The sequence below is a fragment of the Zootoca vivipara genome, chromosome 14 (genome assembly GCF_963506605.1).
Source record: "Zootoca vivipara chromosome 14, rZooViv1.1, whole genome shotgun sequence".
NCBI lineage: Eukaryota > Metazoa > Chordata > Lepidosauria > Squamata > Lacertidae > Zootoca > Zootoca vivipara.
Window position 1 is genome coordinate 36,169,534 of NC_083289.1, and position 21,723 is coordinate 36,191,256.

At 46.1% G+C, this 21,723-nt stretch overlaps 1 protein-coding gene across 12 annotated transcripts in view; it reads left to right on the forward strand.

Annotated features, from left to right (window-relative positions):
• The window catches only part of RAB11FIP3 (RAB11 family interacting protein 3), a 101,017-nt gene extending 79,673 nt beyond the window's left edge, over window positions 1-21,344 (forward strand). For 8 of the 12 annotated variants that reach the window (XM_035131072.2, XM_035131071.2, XM_035131070.2 and 5 more), the window contains 10 exons: window positions 2,879-3,013; window positions 7,073-7,108; window positions 10,228-10,321; window positions 11,024-11,127; window positions 11,930-12,070; window positions 12,531-12,612; window positions 14,984-15,121; window positions 15,414-15,569; window positions 16,801-16,941; window positions 18,260-21,344. In XM_035131072.2, coding sequence (XP_034986963.1) covers window positions 2,879-3,013; window positions 7,073-7,108; window positions 10,228-10,321; window positions 11,024-11,127; window positions 11,930-12,070; window positions 12,531-12,612; window positions 14,984-15,121; window positions 15,414-15,569; window positions 16,801-16,941; window positions 18,260-18,373 — 1,141 coding nt within the window. In that variant the 3' untranslated portion in view covers window positions 18,374-21,344. The remainder of the gene's footprint in view (window positions 1-2,878; window positions 3,014-7,072; window positions 7,109-10,227; window positions 10,322-11,023; window positions 11,128-11,929; window positions 12,071-12,530; window positions 12,613-14,983; window positions 15,122-15,413; window positions 15,570-16,800; window positions 16,942-18,259) is intronic. The other 4 variants (XM_035131068.2, XM_035131078.2, XM_035131067.2 and 1 more) reach the window with 3 other exon arrangements.
• The last annotated feature ends 379 nt before the right edge of the window (window positions 21,345-21,723 follow it).

The following is a 21,723-nucleotide window of genomic DNA, read 5'->3' on the forward strand; positions in this document are numbered from 1 at the left end:
CATAGAGAGGCCTTCATTTTAGGGCATTTCTCCCATATCTGTGCAGATGTTTCTCTACCTGGATTACATGTGCCTGCGGCACACAGGTCATCATCGCCTGTGCCCTTGGCATGCAATGGGTCCAGGTTGCCAGGTGTGCTAGCAAATCACCCCAATAGCTTAGTGCAAACACATCTTTACTCCATGCAAGGAAACGAGGACTTTGATGGGATCTAAGTAAGGCCATGTGCAGATGGACCATACATTGGTGCCAAATGAACCGGCTGGGAAATGAGGCAAGCCGGAGGAGCCAGTTTGCCATAGGAACAGAGAAAGCTGCCTTATCAGACCACCGGTTGGCAGCAGCTCTCCTGGATTTCAAGCAAGCGTCTCTCCTAGTCTCTAGCTTGCAGATGCCTGGGATTGAACCTGGGGCTGTCTGGTCCTAAGGCTGTTTGCCAAAGGGGATGCCCCTGAAAGATGCTGAGCTGGGCTCTGGCTACCGGCTGCTACCGACTTATGTGGTTGTTGACAGGATGCTTGGCGCTGGCTAGTCCTGAGTGAGCAGGAGAAAATAGGAAGAGTTGCACAAACGGGTTGAAGGGCTTCCTGTTGTCAGTGGTCCAGCAGGAGCAGGGATTTCCTATGGAGATATGAACAGGAAGATGCATCTTACTCCTCTCCTAGCTCAGAAGCTGCCATCTTGTCCCAGCAAGCATACAAATATGTCCTCTACTCTCTGCCCTCCCGGTGCCCTCCTGAGATTGGTGGTGTAGCTTGAGAATGACTTGAACATCTCTCTATGCTCTCTATGATGAACTTCTTCTATCTGCAGTTTGGTTTTGCTTTCTTCTCCCAGTCTTCCCCACAGTGATGCCCTTACTTAAGCAAAAGCAACAGCTGTTGCATTTACAGAGAGAGGAACATTTTGCTTTGCAACTTGTGCAGAGGTGGTTCTCAAGTCCAGATTTTCAGAGCAGGGTGTTTCTGCATTTAACAAGTTGCAAGTGTTTCCTTCTCCCAAGGAAGGAGCATTGCGCTCCAAATTGTGTGGAGCGAAATGAAAAGTGTTGTATTAGTCAGCACCAGAGCTTGTTCTTCTCTAGGTTTGATTCTTCATTGTGCTTTTTTCCTCCTCCTTGCAAGCTTCAGCTCCTGCTAGGCCGCAGTGTTCAATTATTATTTTTTAAAGTGAATGACTTCTTTGGGGGTAAGAAGAGGATGACTTGTGGGAGTTGGTTGCACATTTTAGAACAACTTCATCTGAAATCAGTAGCTTGGTATAAAAATGCTGTTATGCATACAGTGCCAAAGCTTTTTGACTACACACCAAAAAGTGTGAAGCTCCTGTAGTTTGCAATGGCTTCAGTTCTAGGTCAGCATGTTTGGGCATCTGCCACAGACCCACATATTCCTGCAGGGGTACCTCTGACAAGAGCCCCCTGGATGCACATTCACTGAGGGGGCACAAAGAGAGGGTCTTTCCCCAGGGCCCTCCAAACCCTGGGACTGATGCTGCTTGGCTTGTTGTTTCTTTGCACCCAAACAGATGCTTGCAGCCTCCTCTTGAGATGTAAGTTGCTCAGCAAAACAGTAGGAACTGAGCCAAGTCATTTACTGTCTTTCCAGGTGTTTGTAAATTTAACCTTGTTTCTACCAACTCACACCTCTGTGTGTCTATGTCTATGTTTGTGTTTGCTTGTGTGTGTGTGTTTAAATTAAACCTCTCCTTTGTGGTTTTCACTATTAACCTTCTCTCCTATTTAAACCTTGTGGCTTCCAGAAGTTTATTTCAGTGCAGGGGAGGTATAACCACCAGCCTCTCTCAAACATATTTTAAATCCTTACTGCAATTTTTTTTAAATAGCTGTCACAGTACCAAAAATGGCTGCTACAGATCACTACATGTGTAAATGTTGGCACAGATCACGTGCAACTATGTTGGCTTGGGGAGAGTTCCAAGGGTCACACAGAAAAGCCTGGAGGGCTGTATTTGGCTCCTGGGTTTGACGTTCCCATCCAGTATCCTATAGTGCGGATGGGATCTGGCTCTCCTGATAATGACCTTTGCAAAGGCTTCTAGCAAGGCAGAGGAGCACCAGTTGGGACACTCTATTGCAAGTATTCCCAAACTGTGGTTCACAGACCACCAGTGGCCTGCAAACTGCATTTAGGTGGCTCACAGCATGTTGTCTATGGATTTGTGGTTGAAGATGAGAGAAGGCACATACACCACATGAAATATTCATATTGATTTATAATGGTATTTTTCTTGATGCTTTTTTTTAATTGGAAAAAAATACCAACCGAGCACACGCACACCCTTTCCCTAAACCCAAAGGCACAGTTCAGATGTAAAGTTCATGCACAAGCACTGAAGTGGGGAGAGACTGAAAGTTGTTAAAATCCATATGAAGGAAAATGTGGATCCAACCGTATATTAGGGAATGCTGCATTTTGTCCTGTAGGGTCTTTGTTTGTGTGCTGGGTGAGTGGCCACCAGTTCATGGAATTCAAATTATAATACAATGAATTTCAAATTAGAAGAAATAAAAGAAGCAGTAATAATACAATTAAAAATCATGCATGGCGCATTACAGTTTCTGCAACAGGCAGAAAAATCATGAAGTAGTCTTCTAAGACTCTCAGCAAATCTTCAAGTGATTCGTGGGGTGAAGTGGCAGTTTGTTGGAAAGAGGCAGCAAATCACGATCTTCTTGAAATGGCATTAACTAGCCCATGCCTTTCTTTTACAAAACACCACCTGTCTCCAAAATTGGCTGCTTGAGAGCATGCGTCATCTTTCCTTTCAATTTCTGGAAGCCACAGGTGGAATTGAGGGGCTCTTCCTGAATGTTCTCCTTTTTTTACAAGAATGACACACTTGTGATTTTTCTAGCACCAACCCACTTGCGGCGAAACTGCACAGCATTATCACTGACGAGGCGTTTGAGTTTTACTGTACCCAGTGCCACAAACAAATCAACCGCCTCGAGGACCTGTCTGCTCGCCTAAATGATCTTGAAATGAATAGGTAACTCGTTTGGGGCACGAGACACTCTTCTTTCTCTTTAAAGTTGCATGATTTATATGTTCTTGGGAAAGTAGGACTCGCATGGTTTGCTAAGCATGGGTGCTTGCTTTCCCCCTTCTTTCTTTTTTAACAAATCATGTCTGCAGTACGTACAGAGGAAGGGCCCTGAACTGCTGTTGTCTATTGGTGAAGGCTGAACCGTGAATCAGGAAGTCCCCAGTTCGAATCTAGCCTCTGCCCGTCTGCCTACCAGGCAGCTTTAAGTGATATTCACCCCGTTATTGAAACCATTTGATATTTGGGGCGCTTACGCTGCAGGGTGGGCTTATTTCATTAGAGGTTTGCCAAATTGGTTGGCTGGTTGATTTCACAAGGTTTATTTATACATTACTCGATTGTAATAAAATAAAACCCCAGAGCTTATTTACAAATATAACAAATTTAAAACGGCTAAGTGTGATGATGGCGCAGCTTGCCTGCCAAAGTGTATTATTCAGTTGTGGTTTTCCCCACCCTCACCCCCATCCTCTTAGTAATATCAAGTCGACCATTTTCTTGCATAAGATAGGAACATAGGGTTGTGACCCCCTAAGTCATACTCAAGAGTGGACCCATTGCAATAGATCCAAGTTAGTTTTGTCCATTGATTTCAGTGGATCGAATAACTTGGCATTGGAGACAAGCCATAGGAAGTTGCCTTATACTGAGTCAGGCTCTTGACCCCTTTATCTCCGTTATGGTCTGGGTCTGTCCAGGATTTCAGGCAGGGGCCCCTCCCAGCCCTATCAGGAGATGCCAGAGATTGAACCCGGGACCTTCTGCATGCAAAGCAGGTTCTCTGTCACTGAGCCACAGCCCTTCCCCATCACCCTCTTCACTGCCTGTGTGTATATGTTCAGGGAGGAAGGCTGTTCCTCAATAGCAGTCTTGATCACTGGCTGCTGATAATGCACATCAGTGTCTGTGCAACTTTCCCTCAGTTGACTGCCCTTAAAAAAATGTTGGGAGATGGAGGTGTTTGTTAGCGCTGTGAAAACACCCTATCTCTAGCCCTTCAAAACCAGGAAGAGCACTGCCGTTGGGAATCCTCCTTTTGGCATTTTCTCTGCTCTGCAATTAATCTCATTTGCATGAACTAATCTGTGTGTCTGAAGCAAATGTGGCATTTCTGGATTCCTCCTTTGGTGCCTTTGTGATCTACGCTGGCCTAAGGAGAACGGGGTGTGGGGAATGGCAGCAGCTAGCGAAAGAGGTAGGGGGCTTCAAGCAAGACGAGGCGATGGTGGTTTTAGAAAGCAGGCTGAGAATTGTAGATGAATATGTTGGGCTGGCTTGGTAAATGGAGACCATAGTGATCACTGCAAGTCATGAAGCAGCTGTCACCAATCTAGCCCCCTCCACCTGCTTTGGATAGCAACTCCCATCAGCCTCAGTCAGCACAGATGTTGGCAAATGTTGGGATAAGCCATGGCAGAAGGCATGGAGTTGGGTATGGCAGATGGGAGGAGGAGATGAGGCAAATAGAGAAGAACAGGAGAGGCCTTGCAGCAGTGCAATCCTATGCAGGTCTACTCAATAAGTAAGCTTAATTGAGTATGTGTGCAGGTTTGTAGTCTTGTCAATTGATCTACTGCATTTACACGAATCTAATGTGCTATTGAATCTAATGCACACCCTAATTTTCATGACATAATTTAGCCAAAAAAGCTGCACATTACATTTGAGTTAACGTGCTATTTAGCTCAGTATTGTCCACACAATGACTGGCAGTAGTTTTTCAGGCAGGGCTCTTCCCCAGTCCTTATTTGGAGGTGCTGGGGGTTGAACCTGTGACCTTCTGCATGCAAAGCAGGTGTCCTGCCACTCAGATACAGCCCCTTCCAGCCTGAAGGAAATGATTGCATTAGATTGGTGTGGTGAGATCAAAGGCTTGTGACAGCATTGCAAACATTGTGCATGGAGATATCATGTATTCTGAGAGCCCCCCTTTCTTGCTTCTCCATAGATTTCCAGCAATTAGATTATGCTGAATGTCCACCACCCCTAACTCCTTCTGGTAGATGTTCACAAGGGGAATTCACACAATCGGAAGGCATGGAGGTGGGGAAGAGACGGTGTGACAGTGGAGGCTGGTATATCAGGGCAAGTGGAGCACTGCCCCTCTAACCTCAGCCTACCCTCAGCCAGCCCCCACCTGCCTACTCTCTGACACATTGCCAGTCCAAGGAATGGCACAGCCAACCAGCTACCTTCTCCTTAGGCCCTGGGTTGCCCCTTGTAGCACTCAGCAGGGAGGAGGGCGACAAAAGTTGCTTTGACTCTAGTTCTGGCTGTGCCTGTCATTGGCTCTGGCTCCACCTACTGTTGGCCCCTCCCCCTGTCTTCTGCCTTACCAGTTCAAGTGGGTACCACCCACCTCTGAACATGGCGAGGACGTCTTGGTGCCATGTGCCTCTGTCAACAGGGACCTGCGGCCACTGCTGGCTGCATGTACCTGTATGACATGCCTACTGCTAAAGTGGTGTGTTCAAATCCATGTTGCCATTTTTACATGCAGTTGCCTCTCCTTTCTCTCCACTGGAACTTAGATTGTAAATGCCAAGAAGAGGCTGACCTTTGTTTGCATGTTTCTCTGTACAGCACTGCACACATTAAGGGTGCTATATATAGAATCTCAGCATTGAAAAGAACCTTTTAGTAATTCTCTGTTGATACAAGAAGCCCACTCCTACAGCTTCTCTGATAGGCGGCTACCCAGCTTCTGCTTAAAAACTGATCACAAAGGTCAATCCATTGCTCTCTGTGTGTTTGCATATATTATGTTCTGCTCCTAAAGACCAGCCCTACTCCTTCATGTGTGGTGGAGGACACAATCCCTTCCCCAGTGTTGAAGCAAGATTAAGGTCCCAGTCCAGGCCACATCTGCGCCAAATATTGAAAGCACTATGCTGCCACGTTAACAGTCATGGCTTATCCCAAAGCATTCTGGGAATTGTCATTTGTTATGGGTTCTGAGAGTTGTTAGGAGACACCCTCTTCCTCTCACAGAGCTGCAGGTCCCCAAGTGCTTTAACAATCAATTCACCTTTCCCAGTGAACTCTGAGAGAAGCCCTGGCTGTTAATGTGGCACCATAGTGCTTTAAATGTATGGTGCAGATGTGACTCCGGTCAGATCCTGATCTTGGAATTGTGGGAGATGGGGGACAGGTGCCCTCTTGTCCTTTGCCTCAGTGAGTAAAAATATTTTGGGCAAGCTGTTGCTCCTAAGTGTTATATATCTTAACAGTTAAAACGTAACCCCTGAAACAGATATACACGCCTCTAGCGGTCAGAAAAGGTGATGCCACGATTTGGGCTAGAAACCTTTTTCCTAGGGGTGACCTTTAAGAGTTCTCTCAGCCCCCCTACTTATTGGGTTTGGGTTCTTCTCCCCCCCTTCTTGTCCTGTTTCCAGTCATCCTTCCGGCCCCTTCACCTCTTTCTCTGACATAAGCTTCTGCTTAGAAAGATGGCCAAGGCACGTCCAGGCTTGGTTCGTAGTGGGGCTTTTTCAGGTGTGTGCCACAGACCTTTTCTGGGGTGTGCCTGCTTGAGGTACGTTGCTTGGCACTCCCTGCATCTTGCTATCAGGGGTTCAGATGCCCGCTTGGCTGACAGGTGGGTTTAAATCCAGCAGAAGCCAAAAGTCCCACCACGCTCAAGTTCTATTCTTAGCCTCAGGATCTGTTTTCAGGACTGGCCAGCGAACGGACACGGGGGGGGGGGAAGAGCGGTGGACGCTCCCGCAGGCACCACAGAGAGCCCGTTTTGTTCCGTTCCGATGTTGCAGTGCTGCTAAAAACGTGTGCAGAAAAGATGTTGCCTCTGGCTGGGTTTACATTTGGGGCGGGATGGGGTGGGACATGCCGTGCATGGCCTGGGTGTGCTGTGTTGTGCATTTGTGCCGTGAATTGTAAAGGATATGCCCCTGCCGCTCTGTCTTCGCTTGCTTCCTGTTTCGCTTGTTGCTCTTGGGTGTCAGTTTTCCTGACTTAGTTTTCCTGTTGTTCATTCCACAGTCCAAATAAGAGGCTCTCAAGCAAGAAGGTAGCCAGGTACGCTCTGATGTTCCTTTTACTCTCCCTGCGCTTGCTCTCAAAGCCCACTCGGCGGCTTCCTTGCATGAGTCCGTTCCCCCCCCCCCCACGTGTGGTGGGGATCACTCTTTCTCCTTCCACCTTCTCTTTTCAGTGACTGCATGAGGGCAGTTTCTTGTTTTTTTCAAAAAGAACATCTCCTGAGTAGTTACATCTTTCGGTGTTGCATGCTAGAAGTGCATGTTTGTGGTCTTTGTATGTTTTCTCCTTGTCCCAGAGGGCATGGATGAAGTACTCCTGGAGGCTCTAGTTATATTTTGCTTGGATTTGAGGAGTCTTGCAGTTTGGAGGTTGTCATTTTTTTTATTAGTCTGCTGGGGGCTGGGGGAGAAGGGGGACACAGTGAACCTGCATTTGCACACTGGGTACAGAGGAGGGGGCTTCTCTCCTCCCTGCAGCCTGTTTGGTTTCTATGCTGGGTGCACAGGAGGGCCGGATTGCTTGGCCTGCCCTCCATCCACCCTACTCACCAACTGACACGCTGCTCCTTGTTACCAGACTAGCACTTAAATTTGGAAGGCTACCTTCTCTCAGGGGTAAAAGCTGTAAGGCTTCTGCCCAGTGTACCTTGGGAGACTGCTTTCTCCACGTGGGGATCTCCTGTTAAAGCATCTCAGTCATCCACCAGGACGCACTTTGTCTTAATGACTATCCTCTACACATCGGTTGCAAAAAGAACAAAGTGTGAAAAAGGGCATTTTTAGGGCTTCGTCCTGCTTTCGCTCGCTCTCTTCCCCCAGCCCGCCATTATGGACTAGCATCCTGCTGCTGATTTGCCAAAATTCAACCAGAGCATGTGGATACCCATCTGCTGGTCCGCCCTTCGGGACTCATGATTAAACTATGAAAGTTGCACAAGGGGGGTGGGTGTTCTTCACTGGATTAGGTGTTGCTTTTGTTGCCATTTTGGGTCTGGGAAAAGGGGTTAGCTTTAATCAGAGTAACCCACTGAAATTAATGGACATGATGAACTTGGTTCCTTTATTTTCAATAGGTCTAATCTGACTAAAACTTAGGGGGATACATCTAAGCAGCTGAAACACCAGCAACTCCCTCCCCCAAAGTAGGTGACACACACACACACACACACACACACCCCTCCATCTGTTTTTAAATTCTATTTATTACATTTATACCCAACCTGAGCCTCTTAAGTGAAGAGAGAGAGGGGGACCATTTAAAAACTACATGGGAGGGACTACTCACACACCCCTACCCCAAGTGACACCCATGAGAGGTGCCAATGAGATTGGAGCTTTTACTTCACTTTCCTCATTTATTGGAGGGCAGGATGCAGCTCACCAACCCTCTTGCGCTAGCTGGCCAGTGGGACCAGTTTCTTTCCGTCATGCACACTGGTTGGGACAATATTGATTGCCCAGTCACCGCTGTGTCCTCCTCCTGCCACCACAGCCAGAGGTAGCTAACATGGCATCCTCCAAATAAATGCTGCTGGGCCCCAACTTCCACCAGCTCCACCTAACCTGGACTAGTGGTTAGGGATGATGGGAGCTATAGTCCAGCAACCTCTGGGTTAGGTTGGCTATCCCTGCCATATGGCCTGGCTCAGATTTAATGGGCCAACAGGAAGGAGGCTGTGCTTGCCATCTTGCAGGGCTTTTCGGATGGCATTTCTTTACCAAACTTGGCGGTATTCCTGGCTATGCCTTGTTTGCAAGAGACAGGTTTTGGCTGTGGAGGGAGATATGGAATGAGGTCCATAGCTTCCAAGCTGGCTGTATATTTTTCATGCTTTCCTTTGGTTCATCAGCAGTGTAACTTTTATTAACCACCTGTAATCTATCATTAACCACCTGTTATTAACCACCCTTCAAACACCACAATGCATTCACAGTCTCTCAGTGCATGAATTTCTGTATTAAGGCTTTGCATGGCGAGTGGGGAAGGAAGAGGTCACCTGAAGCCTGCCTCCTCCTTGTCCTTTGGGTGGAATATTGAACACCCTTTCAGTGATAAAGTGTATTACTAGTTAACAGCTGATAAATGTCTGGCCTGGGTGTCGTGTCATAAAATGATGGCCTTTGGACCACGGGGAGAAGTGTTGAAATGTAAGCAGCCTCCATGGGTGTGGGGGCATAGAATCGTAGCATTGTAGAGTTGGAAGAGACCATGAGGGTCATCTAGTCCAATCCCCTGCAATGCAGCAGTATCAACATGATGGGAGGGCCTGTTTTACCAATTTGCTCTCTGCCTCCCAGCCTGCCTCTTGGGGAACATAGAAAGCTGCCTTATGCTGAGTCGAACCCATTGGTCCACTTGGTTCAGTATGGTTCTACACCGACTGGCAGGGGCTCCCCAGGGTTTTAGGCAGAGAGGTTTCCTGCCCCGTACCTGAAGATGTGGGGATTCAGCCTGGAAACTTCTGCATGCAAGGCAGGTGCTGGCCCCTGAGCTACAGCCCTTCGCATGAAGTAGATTAGACTGAAATACAGCCTCTTGCCCAAGGCTGTCTAATAGGCTTTAGAGTGGGTGAGGATTTGAATGTAGGATTCCCAGATGCACACAGGCCACTCCAGCAATTTATCCTGGGACACCCAGCCTGCTAAGTATATATGCTGCAGTGTTGAGCCACGGTCCTTCCTCTTTCATGTTCTTTATTGCTCTTGAGCATGTGTTTTATCTCGCTGCCATGAAGATCTGAAAGAAATTAAGTGGGAGAAAGTCAGATCTTAATCATCTCATATTCCAAAGAGCAAAGGAGAAAAGGTGTGTAAGTGTGGGTACCTGGTAATACGCTATTGTTCTCTTTGCCACCCCACAAAGGTGCCAGACACCCTTGCTCAGCTTAGAGGACTATCGAGGGATCCTGTGGGTGGGCAGGCAGTAGCCTGTGAAACAGAAGTGTTTGGTTTTTTTTTAATTGAGAAGTTCAACTCTGGTAGTCAGACAGGGCTTCTGAACTGCACTTGATGATGGAATCCCCTGCAGGAAGGGCAAGGAGCAAGGTGGAAATGTTAACCCATGCACAACTGTGCTAGTTTGGTGTTCTCCTCTGTGATGATGGTCCTTCTAATTGTCTTCTTGCTTTGGATTGGCCTGGTCTGTCTTCGTTACAGGCACCTTCACCAGACAGGAACCCTCCCTCTGGATGTCATGGAGGAACCCTTCCGGAACAACACCGAATGCCTGGAAGAGGACATCACTGATAAGGTGGGTGTGTTTTACAGCTGGAAAGCATTACTGTGTGGAAGCAAATGCTTTCTTCTCTCTCTGTCTGTCTCTCTGTTAAAGATCTGGCTATGTGTCTCCTGATCAGGAGGAGACTAACACAGACCAGTGACTCATACAGAGAGGCAGCAGACACCCTCCTCCCATAAGGGTGTAATGCTGCTGCAGTACTGCTCCAGACAATTTCGGGCTCCCAACTCCCACCAGCCCCAGCCTGCATGGCCACTGGGATGCTTTACTTTTTATGTGTTTAGAAAATTTTCTAACCCATCCTCTATTAAAGGCCACAGGTTCCCTATCCATGATTACAAGAAGGCCACCCCCCACTTTCCCAGCTGCTGCTGCTGCTGCTGTAGACCACTGGCTTAGGATATGCAAGTGTCCAGCACCTTAAGGGTTTTGAAACAGCAGCCCTGAGCATTGACTCAAAGAAGGAGCATTCTATTTTTAAATCTCTCCCAAAAGGTGAGGCTTTGGGTATTACAGACTAAGGAGCCCGAGGATGATAATATGATGTTAAGCAAAGGACCATGAAGTGCGGATGAAACAAAGTGTACAACTGGTTAGAGCTGCTTGCTCTTGAATTGGACCAAAACCTCTGGCTTCAGACTGGCTTTCATGCCCTATGGGTGAAGCAGGAAGGACAGGCCTTTTAATGCTTTACTCTCACTGCTCCTTCTGCAGGTGATCTTCCTAGAGAAAAGAGTGACAGAGCTGGAAAAGGACACGGTGGCAAATGGGGAGCAGCACAGCCGCTTAAAGCAGGAAAACCTACAGCTGGTGCACAGGTAAAAAGCGGGTGGGAGGGAGGTTGGGCTTGCATGACAGGTGTCAGCTTTGAGACGAGCCTGTCTCTGTGTTCAGAAATGGCATGTGACACAGTTGTGTGGAATGACAGGGCTTGAGACACCGTCCTATCAATTGTTAGTAGAATTTACTTTATCATGCTCTGTTATTTAGCTGGCGGAGACAATGAAAAAGAGGAGAACTGGTTCTGGTTTGGGGTGTATAAAAGCATCAAGGTCAACTCACTGTTCTATTTTCCTCTATACTCAGTATAATTTTTCTCTTTTATTTAGTTATTGTGGTTCACTATTTTGGTAAGGCCTGTTAGGGTCCATGACAGCTATAGAAGTTGATCAACTTATAAAGCAGGGGACCCCTGGTTTAAACAAAGAAATTAGGCCAATGCTCAGATCTTTGGGTGGGGGATATGATTCAGCCAATATTGTGAGGATAGGGTGTGCAGTTTGTGGATTTCATTATGGGCCTCATGCTTCCCCTCCATGCCCCAGTAATTTGGGTGTGGTGTGCATGTGTGCCATTTCAAATAGAATACTTCCTATTTATTTAAGCACAATTTCTGTGTTTCTAAGCATTTACAAAGAACTACCTGAAATAGTAAGCAAATAATATTGATAGTAAAAACAAACTTAATGTAGTATTTTGTCTGAAATGACCCCTATACCAAATGTTTTTTTCCTTCATTTGTGTGTATAATGCGTTTTCGCCTAAACAGTTGTGCTCCAGGGGGAGTTGCCCTGTGGAGTGTCAGCCACTGAACTCCACAACCTTTCTGTGTCTCCACAGAGCGAATGCCCTGGAGGAGCAGCTGAAAGAGCAGGAGCTGAAATCGGATGAGGTCCTCATGGATGAAATTCGGAAACAGCGGGAGCTGCTGAGCAAGATGGAGCGGGAGAAGAGCATTGAGATCGAGAACCTCCAAGCCCGGTATGGTTGGGAAATGCATGGAGACTCTGCTTAGGCACATCCTTACTCGGGGTCATCCAGTTACATTCACTGGCGGAAAATTCAGCACATAAAAAAGGAAGCCCTTAGTCGTACAACATATAGTTAACATGTGTTGTTGTTGGTGGTGGGGGGCTGCATTCCTCTTTGGAAAGCCTTCCAGGGGTTCACATGCCCAGGGGTGGTTGGGACAAGAGCTAAAGGTGGGCAGAGCAACAGATGTAAATTTTAGGCTTTGTACAGTTATTTACACTCTCACACACGTCTCTATTCTCCATCCAGGCAAGCGAGAAGCAAGATCAGGGTTCAAGGGCACATGAGGCCAGCCAAGGCCAGTGAGGGGTGTGGCCTGGGGAGAGTCACAAGGGCCAGGCAGAGAGGCCTCCTGCTTGCAGGGATGGCAATACATTTCCAAGCTTATGCTTGTTTCTGTGAACTGCAGGATACAACAGCTGGATGATGAGAATGGCGAACTTCGGTCCTGCGTCCCTTGCCTGAGAGCCAATATTGAGAGGCTAGAGGAGGTGAGGTGCCTCTGCCGGGCAGAGATTTCTGTAATATGCCTCTGTGTACCTGGACCAGAACTTCTCAGCGGTAAAGAAAAATGCATATGGCTCTATGTTTCAGTGACACAGCATTAATTATCCCACCGTGACTCAGCATCCTTGCCTTCACAGCAAGCTGTGCTCAGTTTGCTCTTGCCAGAGGTGCTTTGCACCAGCTTTAGGTCATGCACTTATGCAAATCTCTGATTATTTGCCTCCCCTGATGTCAAATACTAGCCTTTCTATGAATGCGAGCCTAGGCTGCCTTGTAACTTCAAACCTGTCACTTTCAGACTCCAATCCTTATGTTTACTTACCTTGTAGTAAACCCCACTGAATATAGCAGGGATTTCTTTGGAGTAAATATGCATAGAAATGTATGATGTATCTCATGTGGTTTGCTATAGCGGTTATCCTAAGACAGGCATCCCCAAACTGCGGCCCTCCAGATGTTTTGGCCTACAACTCCCATGATCCCTAGCTAACAGGACCAGTGGTCGGGGAAGATGGGGATTGTAGTCCAAAACATCTGGAGGGCCGAAGTTTGGGAATGCCTGTCCTAAGATTTCTCTTTCTCTCATATGATCAGGAGGAAGGGTAAATTGGAGGGATTGTGATTAGATTTTGGCTTAATTTTTGCAGGGGCAAGGGGTGGGTCACCTGTAATCCAAGATACAAAACATAGTCCAAGTGAGTGAGACTTTTATTTTGGGATGCAGGCTACAAGTGTTCAGCTCCTTCAGATGGAAGGGAAGGGAAGGGAAGGAGAGGAAAGGAGAGAAGGGAATTTTGTAGCTGGTAATTGGTGATTTTCAAGTAGAGTTTGTATCCAAGTACAGGGTGAGTCTTTTAAAAGAGGCCCAGTGGAACATGTGTACTCTGTATCCATGGAGCCTCTTTAAAGGACTCACCCTGTATATACTGTAACTGGGCAATTAACATTGTATATGAATTCTATAATTTTATACAAAATGGGCAATATGTGAGATTTTGCACAGATGGATTTCCCTTGGTATCAAAACCAGACGTTCTGACACCTTGTTTCAAATGTTAGCTAATAGTATATACCTTCAGTTTTTGTCCTTTTAACTTGAGAACAATGGTTTCTGGATGATATATTTTTTTAAAAGAAAGGTTCCATGTTTAGAAATCTACACTTTTATTTGTTCTGTGATTTTCAATCAAAGAGGCTATTTTTGTCCTGCTTTTTGGAAGCTTAATTTTGCTGCATTGTTGAATACTCTTAGGGTATTGAGTTGCAGTTAGGCTTCTAGTTGCTAATTGTTACTGGGAGCAAATAATTGTTTTGGTTAGATATTGAAAACTGGTAGCTATTCCATCAAGCATATCTGGTCAACATTTTAGAGAATGCTGAAAAAGACAAGCTGATAGTTGTGGTAAGAACTCATCTCAGCAAGTTCTTTGCCGCTAGCTAGAAACTTAATAGAAGAAGAAGTTGTCACTTTATTCTACCCTGTTTCTCATATTTTAAGACATACCCATAAAATAAGCCATAGCAGGATTTTTAAGCATTCAAGGAATATAAGCCATACCCCGAAAATAAGGCATAGTGATAGGCGCAGCAGCAATGCCGGCCGCGGCAGGAGGAGGAGGAAAAAAATAAGACATCCCTTGAAAATAAGCCATAGTGTGTTTTTTTAAGGAAAAAATAAATATAAGACGTGTCTTATAATATGAGAAACACGGTACTTAATAAGACATCAGTTTCTATAAATCTTTAATGAGGGTTATGAAGACCAAGAGCATACAACAATCTCGTAAAGCAGTCCAGTGTTACCTTCATATTACAGATGTGGGTGGGGTGACAAAGCTGAGAGGAAGAGATGCCTAAGGCCCTCTATTACATCCATGTTTGGCCAAGGGGTCTCCCACTTTTGCTGACCCTATGAGGAGAGTTTCAAGCAGCATCCATAATAATAAAACCCAACCCATCACATGTGTTACCTTGTGCATTTCTAACCCCTTTGCCTCGCTTAAAGCAGGTTTCTTATGTTCCTTGCTTGTTGCCATCCTGCCCTCTAGTGGCAGGCCAATGTTTTTAGTTGCCAACACAAATTCTGACATGGCTGGCTGTGGGCTCCTCCTCAAGTCTGCTCTCAGCATCATGAACTGCTTGTGGACAGTGTGTCAGCTCAAACAGCCCTGAATTGGATACCAATGTTGTGTATTTTGGGATACAGGGATATTAACTGAGCTTGGTAGCAATCAGTCCTGCAGTGTCCCTTTTCCAAGTGAATGAAGGCATTGGGTCTTGCTAGACTTCAGATGTGCTTGGAAGAGGCGAGAGTGTTGGGAGGGTCACAGTTTCATTTCCCTGGCTTTCTTTCAGGAGAAGCAGAAGTTGCTAGACGAGATAGAAGACCTCACAATGCAGCTCAATGAGGAGCAGGAGAACAAGAAGAAGTTGGGAGACAAGCTGACCCACGAGAGGCACCAGTTCCAAAAGGACAAGGAATCTACCCAGGAGGTGAGCAGAGTCTGCTGGCTTCCAGAGGGGGACTGCACCATGGGGCACTCCCTTCCATCCAGCCTCATCCCCACCCCCAGATATCTCACTCTTCTTCTGACTAGATTATTTGTATTTATTAAATTTGTATACAGTACATTGTTATCAGTACCGAGGCATTTGTGCCTTTTGCCTTGCACACCTAGTGCACCAGACCATTTACCCCCTTGCACTAAAGAGTCGCTCTGTATGGGCTAGTGCTCTTGGGCGATAGTCCTCCAAGTAAAGCTTGGAGGCCTCCCTTGCCTTGCAGTTGATCGAGGACCTCAGGAAACAGCTGGAGCACCTGCAGCTCTTCAAGCTGGAAGCAGAACAGCGAAGGGGCAGGAGCAGCAGCATAGGCCTCCAGGAATACAACAGCCGGACGCGGGAGACAGAACTGGAGCAAGAGATCAGGCGGCTCAAGCAGGTACTTGAGCTTCCCTTACAAACTTCCTTGTGATTGTGTGTTCACTGGCCCAGTGGTGGTGGTGGTGGGGTCTTCCAACTGGTAGCAAAGCCATGGCCTGCTTTTGGCCATAGCTGGATTGGGCACTGGGAGGAGAGAGCATTGTGGGTCTCAGTGTAGCTCTACTGGCCCTGCATTTGAGAGACTGGTTCAAACTAAATGCAAGAGGATGCTTTAAAAAATGTGCTGGCTGGAACAACTAAAGGTCAGGTGTTGGGCGGAGAGAAGTCAAACTAAATGGGCAAGTTTATAACTAAACTGTTGTATCTTTGGTTCTTAAACCATTATTGTGCCCTTAGGATTTGGTATGTTGGCTAAGCAGAACGATTGTGCACTCATTAATCATATACACTTCTCCTAGTGGTATGCTAAAATAATCATTCCAGGGCACATTATACTTAAACTTAGATCTTCTGCCATTTACAGATCTTTTACAGATTGTAGGTGCCAAGTAATGCCATCCACATATTTGCAGAGCATATCTAGATGGTCAGCTTCTTTATAAGGCATCCCACTGCAGGATCAAAAATGCATTTACTACATTAAAGATATAGCTTGCTATTTATTCTGCAGACTCGGGGGAATATTTTTTGTCAAGCTTTATTTTATATTACCTGGATGAAGCATGTCAGGATGTTGTGGGCACAGTTGTTATTGGAGAACCAATTTTATATTACTTATATGGTGGGCATTGTGACAGCTGCCAGGAAATTATGACCATGCATCTGAATTAATTTTATAATCATTTTTAATTCAGCTGAGGTTTATGAAGTCATATCCAATGCACTCGTGCAGCAGACTTGCATGCGCTCAGTGCAGTTTTCTCTTCCTGTCCTCTCTTCTACAGCACCCCATGTGTCATCAAAATCTGCTCTGGGGGGTTGGGGGACGCACGAGGGGAGGAGAGAAAGAGCCCCATCGCACAGGCAAATCAATGCACGGGGAGCATTAGATAGAACTCATGGCACATATGTTTTAGTTTTGAATGATATTTATGTGTGCTGTCAGTTTGTGGCATGAATGGATGTGAGGTTTGCAAAGGCTACATGAAAGTGTATCACAAAGACCGCCAGTCAGAATTCTGAACTGGGTGGTGGGCATCTGCAGTAAGACAGCTTCACACATTTGTTCATAGTGGAAGGAGCTGGTAGTGATAACAGTTGCAACATTTTGGGTTTCTTTTTGCCAACAGGATAACCGAAACTTGAAGGAACAGAATGATGAGCTGAATGGGCAGATCATAAACCTCAGTATTCAAGGCGCCAAGAACCTCTTCTCTGCTTCCTTCTCTGAATCTCTGGCTGCAGAAATCAGCTCCGTCTCCAGAGATGAGGTACTGTAGGAGGGTCTGCGGGAGACTCTGGGTACCACTTTCCTGTCAGCAGTACTGTAAAGGTGAAATTAAATTCATATGAAATGGAAATCAAAAGTATGGTGGTAAAATTTTGCAGTCAGAACTCAAACCTTTCAAAACTTTGGGTTTTTTAAGGAAGACTAAGGACTTAAATCTTTTCGGAACAAATAATCAAATGCAACAGTGTTCTTCATAATGCTGAGTTTTCGCTGTTGATGCTGCACTGAAGTGCTGTGCCTACATGGAACTTGGCAGGTATGAATCCTGATGAGACAGAAACTGTATTTCTTCCCCCCTCAAAAACAAACAAAAGTTTCTGGCCTTTAGGAAGTTGAAAAGTATTTATTCCAGTGAGAAAATGGAAGTTAGACCAGAATCTTTAAATTTTAATTTGTGGACCACCCTTCTGCAGTACTCTCCTTGTCACTTACAACCCACTGTAATGACAAAATAGGTATATGGGGGTGGGGATTGTGCCATTTTTGTGCTTTTATTATTATTTCTCACTCTGAATATGGTTTTATTGATGCATTTTAAGAGTTGTAAGGTGCCCCGAGGGGTCTTAAATCAGAAAATATAAAAGCTGTATTTTGTGAGTGAAAGCTGATCAGTAAAAAACAGTTCAGTAAATAGTCATGTAAGTTCTCTCTGGAAGAGGCAATATTAGAGTGGTACATAAAGCAGTTACCCTGGAATTCATTTCAAAATCTTTCCCTAATAACCATGTAAAATTGGGGTGCAGGTGGGCCTCACTCTGTATATTTAGTTGTAAGGGATGTCAGTTTAAGACAACACACAACTGAAGATGTCACCCAGCTTTAAAATCCACTGAAGGAAACAGTGAGAAGCATGAAGGGAGATGGAACGAGCAGCTGCTACTTTGTGCTTGGTATGTTCCATCGAAGGTGCAAGAACAAGCTCTGGATTGATTCCACTGAGATTCCATTAGGAAGGACTATTGGTAATGGTTTGCTGCTCTTGTATTTGGGAGCTTTTTTCTGCACAGAAACATAGGAAGCTCCTTTATACTCGGTCCATCTAGCCAAGTAGTGTCTACGTTGACTGGCAGCAGCTCTCCAGGGTTTCAAGTGGGATTCTCTCCCAGCCCTGTCTGGAGATGCTGGGGATTGGGACCTTCTGCATGCAAAGCAGATGCCCTACCACTGCGCTATGGCCCTCTGTGCAGCAGTTCATCACTGTACTTTGCCTTTGGACAAGCTGTTCCAGCCCAGAGTTGGCCAACTCAGAATAACAGCCTTCATGTAACAAGTTTCCCTTTTCTTCTTCCCCCCTGCAGCTAATGGAGGCGATTCAGAAGCAAGAAGAGATCAATTTCCGGCTCCAGGACTACATTGACCGGATCATTGTGGCCATCATGGAAACCAACCCATCCATCCTGGAGGTCAAGTAGGAAGCTGAGAACTGCGGTCCTGAGTGACACTTGGGTGCAGTGCATTTGCTGCTCTTGAGGAGATGCTGGCAAGTCTTGGCTCTTCTGCAAAGAAGGCGCGGGAAGCCTCACGTCATGAAATTGGTTAGGTGGTGGAACCTGGTGGACTTGTGGGAGAGAGAGGTGGCTATTGAGCCTGGCCGCGCTGACTCCAGTGGGTTTTTGAGCCCTTGTGATTCGCGAGGGTTGGATGGGGGTGGGCAAAAGGAAAGCTGGAGGGGGGGAAAGGCGCTGAACACAGCGAGAAAAGGGGGTGGGGGAATGGGAACGCACACCAGTAGCCTGCCGTGCTGGGCTGCAACTTGAAACCCTCTTCCTGTAAGCTTAAAACCCTGCCTTGCACACGCAAAGGGGAGAGAAAAAAGGTCCAAATCTCTCTTGCCCCGCAGCAGCCATCACAGGGGAGATGAAGAAGAGGAGAAGTTCTCCACTGCCCTCCCTCCCTCCCTCCCTTGCCTTGCCTTGCCCACCCCATCCTTCCTGAAAACTCACTGGGAGACACATCAGTTGCACTCTGCAGCATCTCCCTTCTTGAAGCTGTGGGCGCCCTCCAAGAGGGGTCAAGGCCACAAGACACGTGGATGACTTTTATCACTGAACCAGTGGAAGGGGAGAAAAGGGCCCTTACCTGGTCTGAAAGTTTTAGTCTCTCTAGTTTGCTGAAGCATCCCCCTGTTGCACCCAGCAAAATATTTGAGGGAGGGGGTTTGCGTGTAGTTTGTGTGATCCTTTCAACCCCTTTCCTTTGGCAAGCTGCCTTAAAAAAACATGGCTGGCTTGTTTCCCATCAGAGGTTGCAGGGAGGTGAACAGGTTCTGGCAGGTGGAAAAACAGGAGAGGGGCTTTCTGGCATTATAGTTTTTAAAAATAATTGCCTACTTGACACCCTCTGCTTGAAGACCTAGTCACAGCTGATGGCTATTCTGCAGGCCAGCTGCCCACCAGGTGATGTGGTTGGTCTGCTGGAGGCACCAGGGGTGGGGATGCTCAGCTGATGATACTTCAGTAGTGGAGGCAGAGCTGTTCTTCCCCTCAGGTGCAGCAGCAGCCACATCCATTCACTTTCACTGCACACCTTTATTTTCACAGCAGTTTGGTTACTTTAAGACAGGAATGGAAACTTTTTTTGCGGGCAGGGGGAGAGGAGATTTCAGGTACTTCAGACAGAGAAGCAAGCTGTTCAGCTGCTGACATAGCCATGTCTTTGCTGCACAGAATATTCCATTAACCAAGAATGAAACTTATGCCATCATATCCATACCAAGAGTCAATTCTAAAATGGTTAAAGCTGGCAGGATTTGTTTGCTTCATTTTGCATAACTTTTGGGACAGGATGAGAGAGATGGATGTGTTGCAACTTAATCCTCCCTTCCTTCTTCTCTTCTCCTCCTCTCTAAGCCCAATTGGAAGAAAAAGCATATGTTCCCTACCTCCCCATCCCAAATTTTATAGGAAAAGGTTGGTTTTTCCCATACCTAAAAGGTATGCTGTCTCCACAGAACTAGAAGGTTAAGTTGTTCTATATATATATATATTTTAAAATCTGGCCCTGTGGGTTGGTTTTAAATCATGTTTTGCTTGGGGGTTTCTCTTTTTAATGGCACAACTAGGGAACAGGGAAGGTGGAGTGTAAATCTATTGTTGATGGATCCTGCTGCTTTGCACATAGAAAACATTCAGGACCTCCTAAGAAGGGGCACTGATTGGCCATTGCCTAGGACACCCAGCGAAGGTTTGGTTCTGGGATGGAGCTGAGAGTTCTGAGTTTTTTCTGGGTGTCTCTCTCTCCCTCTCCCTCTCCCTCTCCCTCTCCCTCTCCCTCTCCCTCTTAGATCTCTCCGCCCTCTCTTAAAGCACACACATTTAGGCACAAGGTATGTAGCGGTACCCCACATACTTGCCTGAGCCATCTAAGCATCTGGCTCTCATGGAGAGCAGAAGTGGGCAGTGACAGTTGACATATCTCCTTCCTCCTGGAAAACATAAAGTGCTTGAGTTCTCAACCCCTGATGTACAGGGAAAGCAACAATCCTATTCTGTTTTTTTTTTAATTAAAAAATGCACCAAAGTGAGCGTCCCAATCCAAGGTCACTGGGTTTTGCTCCTATTGAGCTCAATTGCATTTACCAGGTTCCCAGGATGAATTGCAGCACCATGGCCAGATTATGTGGAACTATTTTTTTGTATTATTATAATCAGTGGGTTCATGCTCTATAATTTCTAGCTAGATCAAGTGTGGGGGTGAGGAACACAGGGACAAAAAATGTGGAAGTGTTTGCTTTTCCACCTGGACAGTGATTCTTTGAGCTCAAACACCCACCTTCACATTTATCCCCTTGTTGTGCCCACTCAACCACCCCTGAAATCTGGAGAAAGAATCCACGTATTGTACATTTCCAATGGACTCTTGGGTGTAAATCAGTGTATACTTGGAAAAGGAAGGCTTTTCTTTTTCTTTTTCTACCTTGTAGAGTTAGGTATTTTTATAGATTGATGGCTGATCAATTTTTTAATACTTAAAAAAAAGAGAGCAACGTATCTGTGTATACATACACACACACACACACACACTCACGCACGCACACATATATATATGTATAATGTACAAATCTATAAATAAGCAGATCTGCCTTTCTTGACTTGGGCATCTACGCCCACGATAACACACACACACTCCTCTCCCAGCCCTCCCGGTTGATCACAAAGAGGTACTGTAATGTAAATAGTCACAGGAGGGGGAAAATTATAATAATAAACCAACAAAAGTGAAGCACTGGCTTGCACACTGCTTTAATTTCCTGCGGAAACCTGTTCTTCCCTGCTGGTATGTGAAGGAACTTCCAGAAAGAGGCGAACAGTATTTGTCTTAACGGGTGTACTGACTCTTGTCTGATTAAAAGCTGTTACCGTCTCTTTGCTGGAGACCAGTCTCTCTCTGTCTCAGTTTTTGTTCTCTTTTGTGTTGCAATGCACCAGGGAAATATGGAAATAATAAGAGGTGGGGGGTGGGACTCCTGTTGGGAGCATCAGGCTATGTGGGTGTGTCTTCATGTGGGCGTTGCAGGATTTGGCTGCAGGATATTAACCAGAGGTTGTTAGTCAAACATGCCCCTGGAAGTGCCACATGTGCATTTGTATGTGATTATAATAAAACACACATCACCACACAGGGTGATTCATTCTGATACATTCATCTGCATTCAAGCCAGGATGTTGAGATATATATACACACACATGAGCAAGTTCTTCATGTAGAGAATTTTGTACATTTGGTGGGGATATTTGATGGTTTCTCCGGTACTGAGCATATT